The sequence below is a fragment of the Pieris rapae genome, chromosome Z, assembly GCF_905147795.1.
Source record: "Pieris rapae chromosome Z, ilPieRapa1.1, whole genome shotgun sequence".
NCBI classification, from domain to species: domain Eukaryota; kingdom Metazoa; phylum Arthropoda; class Insecta; order Lepidoptera; family Pieridae; genus Pieris; species Pieris rapae.
In genome coordinates, this window is record NC_059534.1 from 7,362,468 (window position 1) to 7,382,987 (window position 20,520).

The following is a 20,520-nucleotide window of genomic DNA, read 5'->3' on the forward strand; positions in this document are numbered from 1 at the left end:
TATGCAACAAATTTTCTTTCTAAGTAGCCTCTTTCGTATGGATATAATTATTTCCTATGGGTATATTGTATTTATCAGTCTTATGGAAATATGTAATACATTTAAACTTAAAATTGTAAAGTGTATTTAAATTTCTGCAGAATTGTTCTTCAATAAAACAATAGTGTTCGTAGGAAATTTACATATATAATTATAATTTATGAGTCATATTGTTCTGGAACACTATTTATACTCAGTTACATTCAATTTAATCTACTTACCTAAATATTCATATTTTAAACGTAAAAAAATATATGCAGCCTATTTAGTTAGATTAGACTCAATTTGTTTTTGTTAAGATACAAAATTCGTTTGTTACGTTTACTAACGAATACATATTTTATGTATCGTCGTTTTGTTTTAGGGGCTGTAATCACAGGACGTACAGTGAAAAAGGGTTTTTTTTTTAATTTTAGTCGGTTGTTGGTTTATTCTCTAGTCGGTGGCCCCTATACTAGTATAATCTTTGTTAATGTAGCATAAAGTTATGGTTACGGTGTGTCTGACATTTGTATCGTACAACTACAAGCCTTATTTCATCTAAGATACAATAACATTATGGTAACTGAAAGCAAGCAAGTTTAAGAATATTTTGCCGAATCGTTTTATTTTAATTTATGTCGTTGAAAAATTTTAGTAGTATTTTATTAATATCGCTCATATTTTTCGCGTTATTGTGTTTCCGATTCCGTGTTGAATTGTGTTAACATAAACATTCGTGTCCTGTAATCGCAATAAAAATTGGTGTTGTTTCAGATGAGGGTTTGAATGAGAAAAGTGTCTTGGAAAAAATTAACGTGATAATGGAAGATATACGCACTAAACATAAAACAATACAAAATGCTGCTCATCACATCGCTTTGGAGTGTATGCACCCGCAGGTAAATATGGTAGATATGTTTAATTAAGTATGAATGTATTTGAAACTAACCACTATAACCTTATTATTTTGTGATAATTATTTGTGTAGGGTTTTTATAAACAGAATATTAATACTTATCAAAACATGTAAGCTGCTCTCACAATTATTTTTTAACAAATTCTGGCGTCAGACATTCAGACTCCGCAGAAATCTATAAAAACTGCAGAAAAAACATAGTAAAATAGACAAGGCTATAATTATACTGGGTCTTTTTTAATTGTGAGTGAATCCATTAGTAGTTGAAGTTAGTTGATGGTATTTGTTCTTGTAATATGACCCAACTAGCACTTGTTCACAGTGTAGTTTGTTCATCTATGTCTGTATCCTTGGATAACACAGCCAGCACATGGATCTCCTTACCATGTACATCCTTATCCTTCTCCTATCCGTCTTCAACATGCTTTTCAAGCTCAACCAAGTCCAAAGATGTTTCATCCAAAGGGCCTGAAGCCTCTTTTTGTAAGTACTATTTACTACCAAGTACTATATACTACTTAATATAAATAAACATACATATTCATTTAGATTTTATTTCATAGGATACTAAATCAAATGGAACACCAAATGATAGCCCAATTCTTGGTCGGGCATTATGTCTTACTCCACGTGCAAGTCCTCTTCCAGGACGCATTTCACACCTAAATGAAAAATTTCAAGAATCTCTTGTACTCAATTCTGATACAGAGGCTTTAGTTGCCAAGATAAGTGCCATGTTCCCTACTGTCAGTGAAACACACATCAAGATATTACTGAAGAAGTGAGTTCTATAATGCATATTTAAATGTTATAATGCTTTACGGGGAAACATAAATGTTACTTTGTTTCTATATGTATCTGATTTCAGGTACTACAACCGTGAAGCTGTAGTAATAAGTGCTCTCCAAGTAGAAAAACACCCAATCACTACTCCAGGACCATTAACTGCATCTCCATCAGCTTCGAGACTACACAAAGGTGCTATGGGAATTCACTCAGCTTTACAGTTAGCAAAAGGAGTTTCTGGCTCTTTGCATGGATCATGTCATTCCCCATTTACATTGACACCACAAGGTTAAACATTATTTCTCATATCATTTTTTTAAATACATCTAGTTATCCAACAGGGGGCATATTTAAGAAAGATATAAATAATTTATTAATTTAGAAAAAATAAGTTATCAATTCTGCAAAATGACTTTTGATTGTTGTAATTTCTTATGCATTTCATTTCATTACTTTCAAATTTGAAATCATATTCTATTTTTATATAAACTAACTATATACATTTTTTAATTATGTCCTACAGGTTCACCATTACTATTACGTCCAAATTCAGGTGCATCTAGTTATTACGGAACAACAAAATCATATGAAGGTGGACAAACTATAAAACATCAATCTCCTAAAATGAAATTGAAGTAAGCATTGTAACCTAATAAAGTTGTTTACAAAATTATTATTTTTACATCTTTAGACCTTAAATTCCACGCTATTATTATTAGTGACACTATTAAAACTTAAATTGTAATGTTTTAACTAGATGTCCATAGATAAAAATTGTTAATTTGTAAATAACGCAGTTACTTTTATTTCAGATATCTAAAAAGTGTGTTCCCAAAAGCTGAAGAAACATTGATTTTAGATGTTCTAGCAAATAAAGACAACAATGTACAAATGGCCAGTGAAGAGCTTATTACTCTAGGATTTAGTAAGAAACAGACCATAATAATACCTGTCAAACAAGAGTCTCCTCTGCCAGTCAAAAAAACCATCACATTAATGAAAACTACGGAAGAAAGAAAACTAAGTAAGTTTTCTAATGTCATAATTATTCTTATATTAGTTGATGCCCAAGATATTTATTTTTTACCAGGATTTAGCTAGAGACGTTTCTTTATACAAAAATAGTAGGGTCAATGCAGAAACAGTGTTAAACAGTGTTTATTGTATTTGCAAGTTTGTACAGGTTTATCTATAAACATACTATAAGTCCTAATTAGTTAAATGTTGTCCAGCATTTAGCTGCAATTTAACACTGAGTTATAAATCATAACTCTTGACATTGTATGTTTTGAGGATTAGCTTAGTGAGCAAGTATGCGTCTTTTTTTTAAGTATCATATGTACATACTAGTTATATGGCTTTCTCCGTAGTTAAGGAAAACTTCCAGAAAAAATACAGTAGTATAGCAGAAAGAGTAGTATCTATAGCTCTTGAAAGCGTCGATTATAATGAAGAAAGAGCTGAACAAATATTAAATGTGGTAATGCAAGAAGATGCCCAGGCCCCGAAATCGGTAACAGTCACACAGGCGAAGGAGATAAAACGCGCAGAAACTCCAGAAACAAAATTGTAAGTTTAACTAATTTTACTGTAATAAATCTAATTTTAAATAATAATATGCCTGCTTATAAAACTGCAATTTTGAACCTTAACATTTAATATTAAAGCTTCTTAGCTTCACATCCGCACATATCGCCTTCAATAAAACTATTTAAAAAAATAAAATCTGACAAATCATAGGGTGATGTAGAAAAGAGATTTAGCGGTATGTGTCAAAATATGCCAAAGAGGTGTTGGATTTTGACAAATGCGACAAATTATCCCATAAAATAGTGTTAAGTTAAAAATAGAAGCATGGAGATTGGTCAGATTTTTATAATTATTTGCGATAATATGCAAATCATATCATTCACTTAATATAGCAACACTTGTGATATAATTAAAATATATTACGATCATAAATGTTGATTTATCATCGTCCATACTCATACATTCGGTGCGGTTAGTTGCGTCGATGAAGAGGAAACGACCCCAGCGCCCGCCCCTGTTACACGCCGTATCAAGACATGGACGGAACATTTGAAGTATGTTTGCATGCATTAAGTTACTATGACGTAATAACTAGGGAATCAGCTGTATATTAAACTTGTTTTATTAACGAGGACATTTTAGCGTCATATCTCGATCTCGTGCTAAAACTAATAATTTCTGGAATTTATATTTTATCGTTGGCTTGCAAAAGTAAAATTTTCCATGCACGCGCTAAGTTTTATTTTTGTTAACGCTTTATAATCCTTAAACTTAAGTGTTTAGTATCATTAAATTTTATTTTAGAATAAGGTTCGCCTTGTTTTATTACGCCATGGTGACTTATTTAAGTTGTGTGTGTCAGCATGTAAGTGTCTGTTCCTCAAAACATTTTTAGTATTAATCCTTATAAATGTAAGCTACTTGAGAGTTTAACTCGATGTTATAAATCTGTGTGTAACATTAGCTATGTTATGGATAAAATTCGTTACCATGTAGTCCAGAATTGTAAAATATATCTGGGACTGTGTTGTATAATTTAAGTGATTTTTAAATGTTCTTAATGTTTTTGTTGTTATGTCCATTACAGTTTTAAAGTATGAATGGAGTAGATTCACAATGATTCTAGGTGGCATAGAAATCGATAATTATGTTTAAGTTGTATATTCTAGTATTTTTATATTTAGAACACGTGTTTCGTAACAGTACAATTAAACAGTGAGAATATTATTTTGGTGTTATTAAATCAATTTCATATAGGACAGTGATAGTATTTACTTACTATTTATTTATTCAATTAAAATCTTTTTGCTTAATTTTAATATTTATCGTTAATTACTACTGCATTTTAGTTATTTTTTTCCATACGCCAAAGAAGTATAACTTCTAATGCGTGTACATAAGTACACACACTCTTTTTTTCAATTCTAAAATATATTAGTTTTTTGGTAAAGGTTTAATTTCGCTCTCAAGTTATAATTTTATCGTTAGATGTCATTGTCATAACCATTTTATGATTTTAGCCTCAGTAAAAATAATTCGTTTGGCAAGCATCTAGCTCTCGAGTTTTTGAAATTGAACACAACGATAGGTTTTGCACGTCTTTAATCTGTTTGACATTTTTAATTTAGATAATAATTAAAAATTATCCGTTTTATTATAGGCCGATACTTAAATCTTCACCGAATACCGAACCGAAATATAAGTCGCAATACTCTGGGCCTCGTAATGGTCCTAATCCAAAGCTTAGGCAAGGGCCAAAGGACAATTTGTTATTGTAAGTACTGTTGTAAGTAAGATTTACTGTTAGTAAACCACTGGAGCATGAGTCTTCCATGTATTTTTAATGCTGTTGATAAATAAAATAAAAATTGATCTAAGAATAAAAAATAAAATATTTAGGGTTGGACTACCCTTAACATTTAGGGGGATGAAAAATAGATGTTGTCCGAATCTCAGACATACCCAATATGCACTCAAAATTTTATGAGAATCTGTCAAGCCGTTTTGGAGGAGTTTTACCACAAACACCGCGACACGAGAATTTTATATATAAGATGAAAAACGTTGATTATCATGGCTGAATGAAAGTTCCTAATACTAAAATAAGCAAAAATCTTTCTGCCCGCAACTCATTATATTATTTCTCGTTGATAATCCAGAGTGGTTTTAATAAAAATAAATCCTAAAACTTTTTATCTACGGTACAGAATTATAGACTATAGATATTTGTTAGGTAATGTGTACTTCTATCTTTACTCTTTTAATTTGTGTTTGACTTTCATTAGGGAGGACTATATGACCTGGAATGGCCCAAATCCTAAACTTCGCATCGGCCAAACTGTTAAAGCCGATGGTCCAGAATCACGGAAAAATGCGTTCAAGGCCGTCTACGGACCCTCAGGCAGTGCGAAAGGCCCGGCAGGTATTGCAAAAGGCTCTGTGTACAAACTTAACAAGAAGACCGCAAAAATGTAAGTATTGTTTATGGTATAGTAGTAGTATATGGTATATCTAGTGGAGTATGGTAGCATTCATATTGTAGTTCATATGCTGAGTTGCTAAGCATCATTGTACTGATGAGGTTGTATCTTTGTCAATATAGTGCAAGTGTCGATAAACTAGTTTAATGTTATACATACAAATTTAATTAATGTAATTTCACTTATAACTGATATGCTCTTTCGTCTCTTTCCGCCTAATTATGTTACTGTGGTAAGAAGAGATTAGTGAGTTAAAACGATTAAATTCAACTGTTTTATTTTAAATAAAGAGTTTAAATTTTTAACATAAAAGGGTAGTTTTAGTAGACTTGCAACGAATATATATTATTCATTGCAATTCTAGTTTTTAGTCTATTTATATTCTCTTTCTCATTCATAGTCTCATATTCAATGACTTAGATATAAATTTATCTCTTTCAGTGTGGTGTAAATGTTACCAAGCTATTCACCGTAGTAGTAGATACAAAAGTACGATGTAGGTATTATAAAAGCTCAGATGTTTCGATTTAAGAATATTTTTTTAATTATATGTTTTATAAGGAATAATTATTTCTGTATATTTTATTATCTAGTTATTTCTTAGTCTGTGATTTTCGGTAATTTTATATAGCATAAGTACATTGGTAAATTTATTTTTACGCATTGATTCCAAACTTCTTCCAGTGTCATACGCCGTGTTCGATAGTAGATTTAATCAAATATATTTTTATTATACAATTACAGCTTAAATTATGGATACTAAAGTAATGATTTGGACTGAGGTTGATTTTAATATTATTAAACGTCGACGGTTATTATTAATAATGCCAGACGGTAACATACAAGACACACAAACATGTGTGGTCAAAGCTCTAACTGATTAAATCTATCATCGAGTTACTTATTATTATTATCTACGGGAATTAGCATTAATTTTGTTTTCGATTTAATTACAATATAAACATATGTTTTCTCCATTAAATTGACTTCCATTTACCATACTTCGTGTATTATATTTTTTATGTATTATAGTTATAATGTCGGTAATGATCAAATTTGTTTTTTTTTTCGTAAAATTCGAAGTACCCTGAATTAATTAATAACAAAAAAAAAATTTCAAATTTCGAAATAAGACGACACTGATGCATATTTATTTAATCTTCCTTTTCTGTACTGTCTCTTAAAACTGTGCCAAATTTAAATCCGTTTGAATAGATTTGTATAAATTTTACGAAGAATGTTAGTAAATTAAATATTAAGATATTATTTGTACCATTTAAAATATAGTATTAGGTGTGATGCAGTAAAACAGTATAATGGAAACAATTTTAAAGCTCAATGTTTCTTGATAGCCAAAACATCGATTATAGTGGTTTTAAATTAATGATTAAGCAAAATATTTTGATCTCAAAATAATTCTAGTCTAGTGATCTAGTCAATTAGATAAGTTTGCTGTAAGCTTTTGTCCAAATAAAAGTTAATTTTAAGATATGGTTTTATTTTTTTCTCTTAAATGCGCACATAAGAAGACCATTAGTGCACGGCCGAGATCGAACCTGCGACTTCAAGGATGAGCGTTGCTCGCTAAAGCCACATAGGGTAACATTGCTCTAGTGCCAATTTAACATTCGCTCGAAACGTGATGGCAAAATATCGTGAGGAAACCGCTTTGTCTTAGACCCAAAGGTCGACGGGGTGTGTAAGGCATAGGAGGCTGATCATCTTGATTGACAAACGATCATGAAACAAATTTAAAAATCTGAGCGCTGGACCTAATAACGTTGTATCGCCACTGTTTCTCTTTTTCTGAAGTATACATTTAGAACCTAATATATAAAATTCTCGTGTCACTCGTGATTTTCGTGGAATTTGTTAATTGTAGTTGAGAGAAAAATCAAAAGAGTTTTCATTCCGGAAACCCAAACAGTCTCTGGAGTAAAATCGCAAAATGTTCCATGTTGATATGCATCACAAAGGTAGGGTAAAATCACATTTAGGAGAAACGAAATTCGCGGGGCTAGTACTAATATGAACCTGTATAGTTTGCTTGACAACATTAATGTGTATTACTCTAAATATATGTGAATCAAGTACAGCAACACAATTGATCAAACATTTGCTAGGTTTCTATACAGCAAAAATAGATAATAGAGAAAAAAATACAATTTTATTAGTTCACACAAGAATCGTTAAAACATTACATCAATAAATGTAAATGTAAGGATTGGCCTCAACTAAAGCAATGCTTTTCTCCAATTGACGTAATTCTTGTTCCATCTTTGATTTTTTAACAATCTTCGGTGTGGTATCAGTCAACATCGGAAGTTGTAGAAATGCCTTTTGCATTTTTTTCCAATTATTTTTTAAGTCCTAGAACAACAAAAAAGATAGATAAAAATTACACGTCCATGCAGATAACCGATTGGGCTATGTTATATTCAATATTTGAGTAATTGTTGTCTATGTCTTTTTTAATGTCTATGTATAAACAATACCACCTGATCGATGGAATGGAAGACGAATAAGTTATTTTACAAATAAGTGACATGTGCGATTTAACATAGCCGAAGGTTCGAACACCGATCAAAAATTTTTCTCTGCGGTCGAACAAATTATCGATAACCTGTTATCTCTATGAAGAAAAACAATAAAATAGTCGCAGAACTATGTCTCCCATAAGAGGTTACTTAGGCAACCCAAACACTTACGTCAAGAAGGTTTTGTCGTTCTTCTTCATTTATCAGTTTACAAACACTTTCTTTATGTTCCTCAGCATATAAAATTTTCTCATATTCTCTCTGGCGTTTCCTGTTCATTTTAACCAAATATTTGGGCATCTTGCCAAAATCTGGCCGCAAACAGTACTCCGGTACTTCTCCGGAACCTTTAATTTTTTTAATATGGCCGTCTCTTGTATCCACTAGCCTAAATAAGACAATTTCATTACTTACTCAATTTTTACCAACTTTCTTAAGCAATGTCAGTTATATGTAAATCTACTTATTATTTGTTTAAGAACATATTTTAAAAATAAGGGCACGGTTTTACCTGGGCTCAACTGGCTTGGGCTTGGTTTTAATTGCCTTTTTTATGTTCAATACTTTGAAATTTATTTTAGGCTTTTGCGTTTTTTTTCCGGGAGGCGGCCGCTTAGGAACTGGTGGGAGATTTCCAGATACAAAACATTTGTGATCGGACTTTTTTATAGGTTGACTAATTCCTTCCCCTTTTTTCATGAATTGATCTGGTGGGTGAAGTGGAGTTTCAGCATAACCAAAAAGGCGTCGCATTTGAGGAAGTTTAGTTTCTTTCAATTGCTTCTCCAACTTAGACTCATACCTGATACAAATATAAACTACTTATTGGTTTAAGTTTTTCTCGCCACATGTTAAGCCGTAAACATTTAAATTTTATAACCAAGTCCTGGTTCCGTCTTAAATTTTTAATAATATCTTGTATTTATAATAAACCATAAAAAACCTACTTAGTTTTCGATCTAAATAATATTTTTTTAGTACATATTCCAAGAGACTTAATTTGGTGGGGCCGCCTAAGACTTGTGTTTACAATAGCATCATAGTGTTTTAGAAGGTAGGTTGAGGTCGTAAGAAGCATGTAGTATCTAATTTATGTTTTTTTTTATCTCCTGACTCTTTACCGTACCATTGTCCTTTACTGAAAACTGATTGAGTTGCCAAGATTTTATCATTGCTTTAAAAACCCCCTTCGCTAAACTTCTAAGATAAAATGTAGCTGGTTATATGAATTAGTCTCTTAAACCGATTTATGTATTTTTATTTAATAAAAAACTAAATTTAACAATTTATTACTTGAATAATAAAGACTTACCGTGGAGTTTTAGGTGGATCAGGAGGGGGTTTGTCCAAAATAGTATAAATTACTTCATCGTGTTTTGTAATCTCTACTATTGACATTTTTGCAACTCAATATACAAATATTTAATATAACTGTGTAAATTAAAATTGTCTAAGTCTCCCGTCAAGTAACAAACAAAATATTTGTTTGCACGGCAACGCAAAGAGTATATACTATATAATTACTTCATAGCACAGCAACTTTTAAAGGGTTAATCGCGATGGTAACGACTAACGAGTTTACATACAGGTCCAAATATATGGGATAATGTATATTATTTTAGATGCTTTTAGTAGGAAGGGTATCTACGAAACACTACCTTCTTTTTAATGTGCGCCTTATTACAGACACATTGCTTATTCAATAATTATTTATCTTATTCTGTCTATATGCAAATAAATAAAAATCTAGTTTTAAAAATTACAAATGTGGGATGTTAGTGTGTTCGATAGTTTGCTATTTTAATTTGCAATGTTACAAATTGCAATAAAATGTGACCTATTTCTGAAATCTATATGATTGTGTGTTAATCTGTATGATGAACTCTATGGATTTTAGTATTTTTTATCTGTGTATGTCACAATTTTTGTTGACATTGCAATATTATGAGTAAATAAAAAAAATATTTTATTGTTGACAAAAATTTCAATCGATACTTCGACTAATTTACATTTACACTAATTGTATGGTATGAATATCAACTTAATAATATAATTAATCTATGAATGTCTTCGTGCTGCAGCTGTAAGTTGCAAATAAATAATGTCATAATATTGTACTAGCAGTTACTACATTCAATAATTATAAAATATGTTAGCTAATCGTTTTAAGCAAGACATTTTTAGATTAAGCACTAATAAGTGTGTAGCGTTAACTGTAAGGTCACTATCTAGCCTAAATATTTCGGATCAAAAGAAGAACCTAAGTAACTGTTTAGAGGATTTGCCCTCAAAGGCAAAAGTAGTAATATGTGGGGGTGGAGTTATGGGCGCAGCTGTAGCTTATCATCTATCAAAACGAGGATGGGGTGGAGACACAGTGATCATAGAAAAGGAAAGGTAAATTTCATCTTTTTCTTTTATTGTTGAAGTACCTTGTGTGTCCTTTGTGGATCCAAATACAAAATACATCATTTGAAATAATGTTTTTTAAAGAAAACAATATCTATAACAGAGTAGGTGAAGGAAGTAGGTGGCATTCTTCTGGTCTGGTTGGAGCATTTAAGCCATCTTTAGCTCAAGTAAAAATTGCTCAGTCATCAATACAGCTGCTTAAAGATCTTGAAGCTCAGGGAAAAGAAACTGGTTGGAAACAATGTGGGTCTTTACTTATTGCAAGAACAAGAGACAGAATGACCGTATATCGAAGAATGAAAAGTCAATCAGTGTAAGTAAACTATTTTTAGGATTCATGCTACTTCAGTTTACACTTGTATTTATTATGTATATTTTATTTAGTCTTTATGAATTCTGCTTCTAAACTTTATAAGTTGGGTTAGAGGATCTTTAATTATTTTAAATAGCAAATAAATTATTATTTAGGTCCTGGGGTATACCTTGTGAGCTTGTGAACCCAAAAAAATGTCAAGAAATCTGGCCTTTACTTAATGTTGACGATGTTCTTGGAGGCTTATGGATACCAGGGGATGGAGTTGGTGATCCATATCTTTTTTGTATGTCACTTATGGAGGAAGCAATAAAAAAAGGTAAGCACAGTATAAATAGCTAAATGCAAGTAAAAGGTGGAGACATTTTCATAAAACTGATGGATTATGTGTATAACTGTCTTGCTGATCACCTTATTCTCTTTAAAATTATTCTTATAAATAGGTGTTGGAGTAAAGGAGGAATGCTCAATAACAGCAGTACATTCTAAAAATGGACGTGTCTCTGGTGTGGAAACTTCCCAAGGGCCCATTGAATGTGAATATTTTGTCAATTGTGCCGGTTTCTGGGCAAGGCAGGTATGATCACTGACTATTTGAATTAAGAAATGGCTTATTTTGACTTGCAATTTGCTATTATCTTGTTTATTTCATTGAAATTGAATTTGAATTTTTTGCTTGCCATTATATACACCATTAACAGTACAATGTTATAATGCCTATAGCATTTTTTTCACCAATTTTTTAAAATATTTTTTTAAATAACTATAACAGTCATTTCTGCATTACCATATGATTAAACATCTTATATGTGTATTGATGTAGAATCTCAATGTCATACAGGTGGGACAACTCGCAAAGCCTCAAATAAAAGTTCCATTGTTGCCATGTGAACATTATTATTTGCACACAAATCAAATTGGAAATCTCGATCCAATGACACCAGGTATGTACATTCCTAAACTATTTAACTCAAAAGATAAATATATGTCTTGTTATAATAAAGCTTTTACAGAGCAATCCAATGAATCTTATGACATTAAAACGTGAATGATTTATTAACTTTTATTATTGTATGATCTATATTATTATTAATATAGACTCTACTTGTCTTTATATTTGTGATTGTCTACCTGAAATAAGGTGTAAATTTTTCTATAAAAAAAATTCGATTCGAGTTAATACACATATTAACACAATGTTATTCCATTGCTATACAACCAAAAAATGAACACACAACATCTCATTTTGTTTTATTGCTCAAGTATTAACCAGTGGACAATAAAGATCAAAAATTATCTCGAAACCCGTTTTCTCAAATTATTTAATAATAATTGTTGTATTTGTTAAATTAATTTTGTATAAATTTTTAGTGCTCCGTGATCCAGATGGCTATATATATTTGCGAGAACGAGACGGTTGTATTTTAGCTGGTGGATTTGAACCAATAGCAAAGCCAGTTTATGAAGAAGAAAGTAAGTAGATCGCTCTTTATTTGTTTGTAAACAATGACTTAAACTTTTACGATTTTAACTGCAAGATAGCTAAAGCCTTTCGTAAAGATATTATTAAGGTGTATGTTAATTTGTTTTAATTTAATTTCAATTTGATTGCATTTTGTTCATTTAGCATTGGGCATTAGTATAATATAAATCTTTGTAGTCGAAAATAGCACTCAGCGATGCTTACCCGAGGACTGGGATCACTTCCACGTTCTACTTCAGGAACTTTTAAAACGTGTGCCATCCTTGAATCAAGCGGTTTTAGACAAACTCTGCAATGGCCTTGAGGCATTCTCACCAGATTGCAAATGGATTGTTGGTGAAGCACCTGAAGTGAGTACTTACCATTTTTTCTGCCAATTCCATTCAGCAATCACACTAATCTGAATTCTTAGTAATTCGGTCTTGTGTTCGATTTCCGGTTAAAAGCTATGTAGGAGACGCAGGACCCCATACGGAACTTTATATTATAGTACATGCTTTACTAATGATAATACATATACAAAACTACAGAGCCAAAGTGCCTCGTAATGATCTTAGGAAATTGTGGTTGACTAATGTTCTACGTTGCCCATTGTAGCCTTAAAGAACTTGGTGAAGTCGTATTGGGATGTAGCTTAAATGTAACGTTCAATAACATATATAATATCCACCCATTTAAATTATATTAATGTTCCAAGGATTTGGTATACAAAAGATCATAAATGCTTGTGTTAATCTTATGCTTGGTGGCGGGAGACTTTGTCTTAAGGTTTATAAGTTTTTACGAAATGTTGAATGACATGAACCCAGCTGTCTATTTATGCTAAATTCGTGTTATTCAACGTTTCGCAATGCTTATCTTCTGTCTGAAACATGAACTATGGTGACTGGTGAGTCATTTAGCTGTGCATGAATAGTTTTAAAAAAACTATTAGATCAGAATTCATGTCTTTGTTATTGTTGCTTAAATCACTACTCGATGTTTGATGTTTTCCTCAGTTGGCTTAAGTTTAGAATAGACGCTTTGGATATTCTTTAGCTGATTGTGGCCTATAGTAGGTTTATATTTCTATTTAATACATGTTACTTTAATAAAATTGCTTTAAAAAATACATATACATCTGCTGATCACACTTATAATTTAAAAAATGGGGTGTGGCATATTTACCAACAATTATTCATTCTATGTATGTTTATATTTATTTTTAACGCGAATTGACGTTTAAACGTGCCAGCACTTTAGCATGAGTATTCTATTTTTTGTTTATTGATGTATGTCCTTACAGATGTTTAATTACCACGTAGCGGCTGGTATGAAGACAGTGGGTATATCAGCCGCTGGTGGTGTGGCTGAGGCCACGGTGGATGAGATTGTGCAGGGATATACTAAGTATGACATGTACGAATTGGACATCAGTAGATTCCTCGGCTTACACAATAATAAGCGGTTCCTTAGAGACCGTGTTAAAGAAGCCCCTGGTGAGCTATTAAATATGATATTATATATAAAATCCTATGTACTTATTTCTATAGTATTTTTTAATGAACGTGAATGCGTTTCCAACGAGGTCATCCGATCATGATAGAATAGGTGGTTTATAAGACATATTTTTACGATGCTTCAAAAAATTACATATTATGCTGATATAATAAAGTAATTAGAAAATATATATGAATATGTTTTGTAGTATTCACTACTTATTACAATGGCTGTGGTGTAGAGCGCATATTGATTAAATTTGTTCTAAGTTTGTTCCGTTTTTATTATTAATATTTTTTATAGCTACATAGGTACATTTTGTGATCAAGGTGTTAAATTATTTATATGTATATGCTTTAATCTTGCTGTTTAATTTTTTTATGTGCAAACACGATAATTGTGCTTGAATCAGCTCGGTTTCGAAAATTACATAAGGGAGACACGAGATACGAGACCTGAGAGCCATTGTAATATGCTATAGTGTTCTTTAAAAAATTATAGGTATTCACTACGGATTGCCATACCCCTTTCATGAGTTTGAAACTGGACGAAATCTTCGACTTTCCCCGATTTACCCCACGCTAAAAGATAAAGGCGCTGTGTTTGGACAAGTTATGGGCTACGAACGACCGACTTGGTTCGAATCTGTCGGTAAGTAATAATTACTAATTTAAGTATTTCTTCTAAAACAGAACACGAAATTATTAACAGTTTAAATTTTAAAAAATATTACAGAGAAAGAAGCGGATATGCCGCGTCCTTTCAAAATAGCCCACACAAAAACATTTGGAAAACCGCATTGGTTTGAAACAGTACAAAGAGAGTATTGGGCTTGCAGGGAAGCAATAGGATTGGCGGATTATTCGTCCTTCACAAAAATTGATATACAGGTAATTTTTACACTTTTTTTTTCAAATACAAATTTGTTTTTCTAGAGCGTACAAACTCTATCTCTTTCGCACATCGCTGCGTCCTTGTCGCAGAAGTTCCGGTCTTCCCTCTTTGTCGCGTAAAATTCCGTCCTTGTCTCACTCCTAGAAAGTTGACTCTAGAACATTACTCCATCAAAGGGGTATAACCAGTCCTGAAAACTGTACCGCTTGACTGCACTTGCCGGTAACAGTCTGAAAAATAGTTCAACGTCCTGATAACGAGGGAGAACTTTATGCAAATTACATTTTCTGAAATGTGATAAAGCTTCTCCCAAAACGACCATAAATCACATTCAACTTGCTAAAAACTTGAAAAAACGAGAAATATTTTAGTCAACCTATATTCGTAACAATACGATAATATATTAAATATACTTAAAAATACTAAGAAAGAATTGTCATAAGTCTTAAAATTATATCGAGAGTACGAGAGTACACAGCACACAATAGCAAAGTTTAAATTCTATGTAGAAGAATAAAAGGCTAATAAAATATCATTTATTTAGACGCAAAACTAACTCATATAGCTAATTAACTTCGGGACTTTCGGTCGATCTTATAAAAAATTTGAACAAATCAGACTTGTTTACTTATAAATGAATATTACTCATACATTAGAAAAAATCTTTTTTTTTAATTAGCAAGCAAGAGTCACTGTAGGAAATAAATAAATCATTGTAGGAAAACTGTTTATTAATCCCGTGTTATTTCTGTATAGTTAATTAATTGTTTGTGAATGCTATAAAAAATGTATATAATTTGCTTAATATTACCGAAATTATAGTCGCAGGGCAATGAAGTGGTTGATCTCCTACAATATTTATGTTCTAATGATGTTGACGTCCCGGTGGGTAGTATAATACATACAGGAATGCAAAATGAGCGAGGCGGATATGAAAACGATTGCAGTTTAGCGCGCATATCAGAAAATCAGTAAGTTTTAAAAATCAAAAAAATATTATTATTATTCATTAAATTACCATGCTAATTTAAATCCACAAATCTTTCATATAAATGTCTTCGCTCCAACCGAATTTAATTTCGTAAGTAAAATATAGAGTTCAGAGATCAAAGCAGTGATGTTAAACCACCAGATTTGATCGAACCATAGTTGTGATATTTCTATGTCAATTAACACATGCCTATATTAAAGAAAAACTTTACTTTGGTTATAAAAAAAATATCACGTAAAAGATACAGAAATTTGAGTTCAAAACCAAGTGTTGTAGTGCCACTGTTTTGACTACATGTCAAACAGTGGCACTACAACACGTGGCTAACATAGATGATATAAGTCGGTTATAAAAATAAATATCTGACTAAGTTTTTTGGTATCCGGTAGCCAACTTCACGAAAATTCTTCATACAATCGTCTTCATATTTTAGCTATATGATGATAGCACCGACAATACAACAGACTCGATGTAAAGTATGGATGAGACGACACCTACCAGCGAATGGTTCAGTCACATTGTCTGACGTCACTTCAATGTATACAGCTATATGTATTTTGGGGCCATTCACGAGAAACCTCCTTTCTGAACTGACGGATACAGACTTATCGCCAAGCAATTTCCCATTTTTCACGTTCAAAGAATTGGATGTCGGACTTGCGAATGGTGTACGAGCGATGAATTTAACGCACACTGGGGAGCTCGGTTATGTACTTTATATACCAAATGAGGTAAGAAGTTTTCTTGCTTTTTTTGTATTGACTGTATTGTTTTTCTCTCCCTAGTTTTTAAGTAGGGAATTTGTAGTGCTTGGGCCCAAGCAATAAAAATATTGCGCAGACTTATGACAGTTTTATAAAGTGTTAAAATTAACGGTCCAAGTTCAATACACCCCCTTTGTACATTTTATTTGAAGAACTTTTGCTTTGTCGTTGATAATAAAATCGTTATAAAATAGTAACAATACAGTTTTGTATGGAGGACATTTCTCGTACATTTACAATCTTAGATTCGTAGTCACGCACATACACCTATAGTAAGAATGTGGCATTTTTTGTTATTATTGAGCTTATTCAGTAACTTGCTAGGTCTATCCAAAATATTTTAAGCATACGTCGATAAACCTAGTCCTCAAACGCTTCCAGTTTTTTGGACATAGTTTCTGTCAACGTCCAACATTCTCTGCTGTAGAGCATCACAGAGAAGACGTACCATCGCGTTATGCGAGTTCTGAACAGCATACTTGACAAAAATATAAAGTCTAAAGTTTATTAAATTTCTTATTACAGTTTGCTCTGCATGTTTATAATCGACTAATATCAGAAGGTGAAAAATACGGGATAACTCATGTAGGCTACTATGCGGCACGATCTCTCCGTGTTGAGAAATTCTTTGCATTTTGGGGCCAAGATTTGGACACTATGACAACGCCGCTGGAGTGCGGCCGCACTTGGAGGGTCAAGTTTGATGTATGTATATTAGTATTAGAATTTATTCGGTTTTAGGAAATACTTTTTTTATAGAAAACGGGGAAAGCGAAGGCTCATCTGATGTTAGGCGATACCGACCAGACACTCACATTGACAGAAGGAAACTACATGAGTAATTTTTATAGATAAGGATTCATTAATGCTAAAAACATATATTCTGTACTTCTAGGAATACAGTCATGTATTGTATATGTATTTAATTCTACAGGTATAATGATTTTTTTACATAAGCACCGCAAACCTTTAAAATATTTATAATTTGATGTACGTAATAGATTTGTCCGTATTTGTTAGATCAATCCACGGAATACATTAAAAGCATTTCACTTCACATAACATCGACTCACAGCAATTATGTAAGCCACAAAAAGTGTAAGTACGTTTTCAAATACATTTTATCAGCAAAACATACTGCGTCGATTAGTTTGTCTAATATTTTTGCGAAATCATTTACGCCATAAGTTTTTGTTATGAGTCTATAAACAGTAAGTATTTTTTTATAGAATTGTTACTTACGCCAAAACTACCTAAAATTTTTGTGTTACGATTTTTAACAAAAAATTAAATTACGAAAAGTTTTGTCCAGTGAAAATTTCCTAATGCAGTAAATACCTGTTCTTACACCAACACCGAAAAACTGAAAATAATAAACAATGATGTTAACCGATATATGAATATGGTGTGATTATTATTTTCAGTTTCATACGGGTTCAGTCTGATCATTTTATTCTTTCTTCATCATATTATTTTTTCACACTAAATTCAAAAGCCTATCTAGTACCTAATCTGTTTTTCGGATTAACAATAAGCAGTAACTTTATTTATAGAAGCTAAAAATAGAAGTGTAATATTATTATAAAATTTTGGAACATCTGTTTAAAATAATGGTATTATTTTAAACTTTTAAGCTATTGCATTTATTTTATCGCGGGCTTTGAGCGCGTCCACCGAATCAAGAAATTCCGTTTTGAAAATAAACCTAACACACGATGACAATATAGGTGCGGCCAATACGCTTTAGAGCGGGGCATAACGCATACTGCGTATCATCTTACATCGGTCAGGCGTGATCTGATCATCTCACGCAGTGATGTAGCACAGGTGCGTTAGAGTGGGACAGAACGCATACTGCGTATTCATATCTCTCTGACGAGATCGGTGACGTAGCGTAAGCGCGGCCGGGGCCGCCGGTACGCGTTAGAGTGAGGCAGACTACATAGGCGTGTTAGTGTGAGTCAGGTAGAGTGGTAGATTGAATCAATATCAAAGAATATAAAACTGCATGTATAAAAAATAAATTATAATTGCAAACGTTGATAAAAAATGCTATGAAATAGTTTTACCGCGGCAGTCCCCGAGTGCCACGCGTTCCTTTTTTTAGATAGAGGATAAATTATGTGGTCAACAACATTAAAAAATTAAACATTTTCTTAAAATTACCTATTTTATAGAAAGATATACCGTTTATCGGTCGGGAGGCATTGCTAAAACAACGGGAGATGGGCGTAACACGACAATACGTTCAACTTCTTTTAACCGACCATGAACATGAACTAGACCTCTGGTCATGGGGTGGAGAACCGATATATAGAGATGGAAACTATTGTGGACAAACGACTACGACAAGTTATGGATTCACCTTTAAAAAACAGGTAAGAATGAGTAGTGTTGGCACAAATGAATTTTCTATGTGCAACTTTACACAACGGACCAATTATGAGTCTTAGTGCGGAAACTAAGTCCACCAACCTATGTGCAAATGTAACATTCCAACTTGCTGTGAAGGAAAACATCGTGAGGAAACCGTCCTTAGAAAAGTCGTTACGTGTGAGGCACAGAAGATTGATCACCTACTTGCCTATTTAAAAAAAACAAATACATAAATGTCGTCTGCTACTTACACTGAGTGCTCATACTGAAAACAATGAACATAAAATTTATTAAAATTAATATAGGGTTGATATTATTACATGTAATACATACATTATATATATTTTGGACCGATAGGTAGGATAGGTATAATTTAAATTTCTACTTTGAAGAAAAAACGGATTCCCAGGTAATAAAAGAATTTCATCGTATTAATAATAAACACAGACCTGTGCATTTGACAGCTGATAAATATAATTGCGTATTTTAAAAACATTTGGCCTACATTCTTGTAAAAGATTTTGCTTCTTACTTAATAATGATTGAATATTTATATTGACCTGAAAATCAGGAAACTCTGGAACGGTCTTCCTTATTGCCAAAGAAGCGATTGTGTACCAATGTTTTGTACCTTTACAGGTGTGCCTCGGTTTCGTTCAAAACTTGGATAAGGACGGAATACCACAGAAAGTTACCAATGACTACATATTAAGTGGACATTATGAAATAGACATTGCTGGCATAAGGTAACTATTTACGTTTCTTTACCACAATCATAAATCAAAAATAATCTTAGACATATAACTGTCATATTAATTTGTTGCAATCCATGAATATTATTTCGGTAAAGACGTTGCCTTTCTAATAAACTTCTAGTATCATTTTATTGTGATTTTCGTAATAAAATTGTCAATATACTATCGTATTTTGTAATAACAGGTACGCTGCAAAAGTAAATCTACATTCACCAAACTTACCTACGAAGTATCCTGACAAAGAGCGAGATGTTTATCAAGCCACGCGAAAATTACATGACCCGACCCAGTTCCTTGGTAGACACTATCAGCCTTGATATTTTAAATATGTACTTAGATCTTTAATAAATCTATCAGAATATTTCTATTAATGTATTTAGATTTTTTAATTATGTAAAATCTTTTAAAGTTTATTTTTGAGAAAATATTGTAAATTTGTCATTTAACAACAAATCACTCATTTAAATTTATTGTATTTTTTTAAATAAAAATTATATATAAATAATGTTTATATAATAGTTAATACACTATAAACAAATATAATGTTTTTTATGTATAAGTAATTCAATTCAATTCATATGTTATTGTGTAAAATAAATAATTAAAGTATTGAATTTCTTGATTTATTCCTTAGCCTTAATTATACTGTCCCCTAAGATCCTGCTAAAATAGTAAATCATTTAATAGAAATGTTTTCTTTCCACGATAATATAATACCTACAAAAGCATAATATAACACGAGAAGATTTCCTATGTTTTTGCCATTATCTGTGTATCGTAAAT

At 31.9% G+C, this 20,520-nt stretch overlaps 3 protein-coding genes across 7 annotated transcripts; 2 read left to right on the plus strand and 1 right to left on the minus strand.

Moving 5' to 3' along the window:
- The first annotated feature begins 435 nt into the window (after positions 1-435).
- On the plus strand, positions 436-7,220 carry LOC111001013. 5 transcript variants are annotated; one of them, XM_045634240.1, is made up of 12 exons: positions 436-600; positions 796-920; positions 1,301-1,420; positions 1,501-1,718; positions 1,806-2,011; positions 2,247-2,358; positions 2,536-2,747; positions 3,094-3,292; positions 3,730-3,807; positions 4,914-5,027; positions 5,539-5,724; positions 6,175-7,220. In XM_045634240.1, the coding sequence occupies exons 2-12, from the start codon at positions 843-845 to the stop codon at positions 6,182-6,184; spliced, it is 1,533 nt and encodes a 510-aa protein (XP_045490196.1). In that variant the 5' UTR covers positions 436-600; positions 796-842; the 3' UTR covers positions 6,185-7,220. The 5 variants fall into 5 exon arrangements, with proteins under 5 accessions (XP_045490196.1, XP_045490195.1, XP_045490198.1 ...); XM_045634239.1 differs by lacking the exon at positions 436-600 and having other exon boundaries at positions 626-920; XM_045634242.1 differs by lacking the exon at positions 436-600 and having other exon boundaries at positions 626-920; positions 1,806-1,915.
- Positions 7,221-7,881: 661 nt separating this feature from the next.
- On the minus strand, positions 7,882-9,771 carry LOC111000064 (enkurin). The gene is made up of 4 exons (XM_022269408.2): positions 9,583-9,771; positions 8,782-9,072; positions 8,442-8,658; positions 7,882-8,103 (listed from the first exon to the last, which is right to left on the minus strand). Exons 1-4 carry the CDS (start codon positions 9,666-9,668, stop codon positions 7,936-7,938), a joined length of 762 nt encoding a protein of 253 aa, XP_022125100.2. The 5' UTR covers positions 9,669-9,771; the 3' UTR covers positions 7,882-7,935.
- A 448-nt stretch (positions 9,772-10,219) lies between these two features.
- On the plus strand, positions 10,220-20,129 carry LOC110999097 (pyruvate dehydrogenase phosphatase regulatory subunit, mitochondrial). Its single transcript, XM_022268003.2, has 16 exons — positions 10,220-10,667; positions 10,783-10,995; positions 11,151-11,314; positions 11,439-11,572; positions 11,837-11,939; positions 12,367-12,468; positions 12,656-12,828; positions 13,764-13,956; positions 14,459-14,608; positions 14,693-14,847; positions 15,674-15,822; positions 16,276-16,573; positions 17,132-17,311; positions 18,784-18,984; positions 19,622-19,728; positions 19,922-20,129. Exons 1-16 carry the CDS (start codon positions 10,420-10,422, stop codon positions 20,052-20,054), a joined length of 2,703 nt encoding a protein of 900 aa, XP_022123695.2. The 5' UTR covers positions 10,220-10,419; the 3' UTR covers positions 20,055-20,129.
- The last annotated feature ends 391 nt before the right edge of the window (positions 20,130-20,520 follow it).

Excerpts from the sequence above, each read along its gene's own strand:
- LOC111001013 (XM_045634240.1), top strand. The coding sequence starts at position 843 with ATGGAAGATATACGCACTAAACATAAAACAATACAAAATGCTGCTCAT. Across the intron at positions 2,012-2,246 it reads ATTTACATTGACACCACAAG|GTTCACCATTACTATTACGT; the intron begins GTTAAACATTAT and ends TATGTCCTACAG. Across the intron at positions 3,808-4,913 it reads ACATGGACGGAACATTTGAA|GCCGATACTTAAATCTTCAC; the intron begins GTATGTTTGCAT and ends GTTTTATTATAG.
- LOC110999097 (XM_022268003.2), top strand. The coding sequence starts at position 10,420 with ATGTTAGCTAATCGTTTTAAGCAAGACATTTTTAGATTAAGCACTAAT. Across the intron at positions 12,469-12,655 it reads GCCAGTTTATGAAGAAGAAA|TCGAAAATAGCACTCAGCGA; the intron begins GTAAGTAGATCG and ends AAATCTTTGTAG. Across the intron at positions 17,312-18,783 it reads CTTGGAGGGTCAAGTTTGAT|AAAGATATACCGTTTATCGG; the intron begins GTATGTATATTA and ends CCTATTTTATAG.
- LOC111000064 (XM_022269408.2), bottom strand. The coding sequence starts at position 9,668 with ATGTCAATAGTAGAGATTACAAAACACGATGAAGTAATTTATACTATT. Across the intron at positions 8,659-8,781 it reads CCCAAGCCAGTTGAGCCCAG|GCTAGTGGATACAAGAGACG; the intron begins GTAAAACCGTGC and ends TGTCTTATTTAG. Across the intron at positions 8,104-8,441 it reads AACGACAAAACCTTCTTGAC|GACTTAAAAAATAATTGGAA; the intron begins GTAAGTGTTTGG and ends TTGTTGTTCTAG.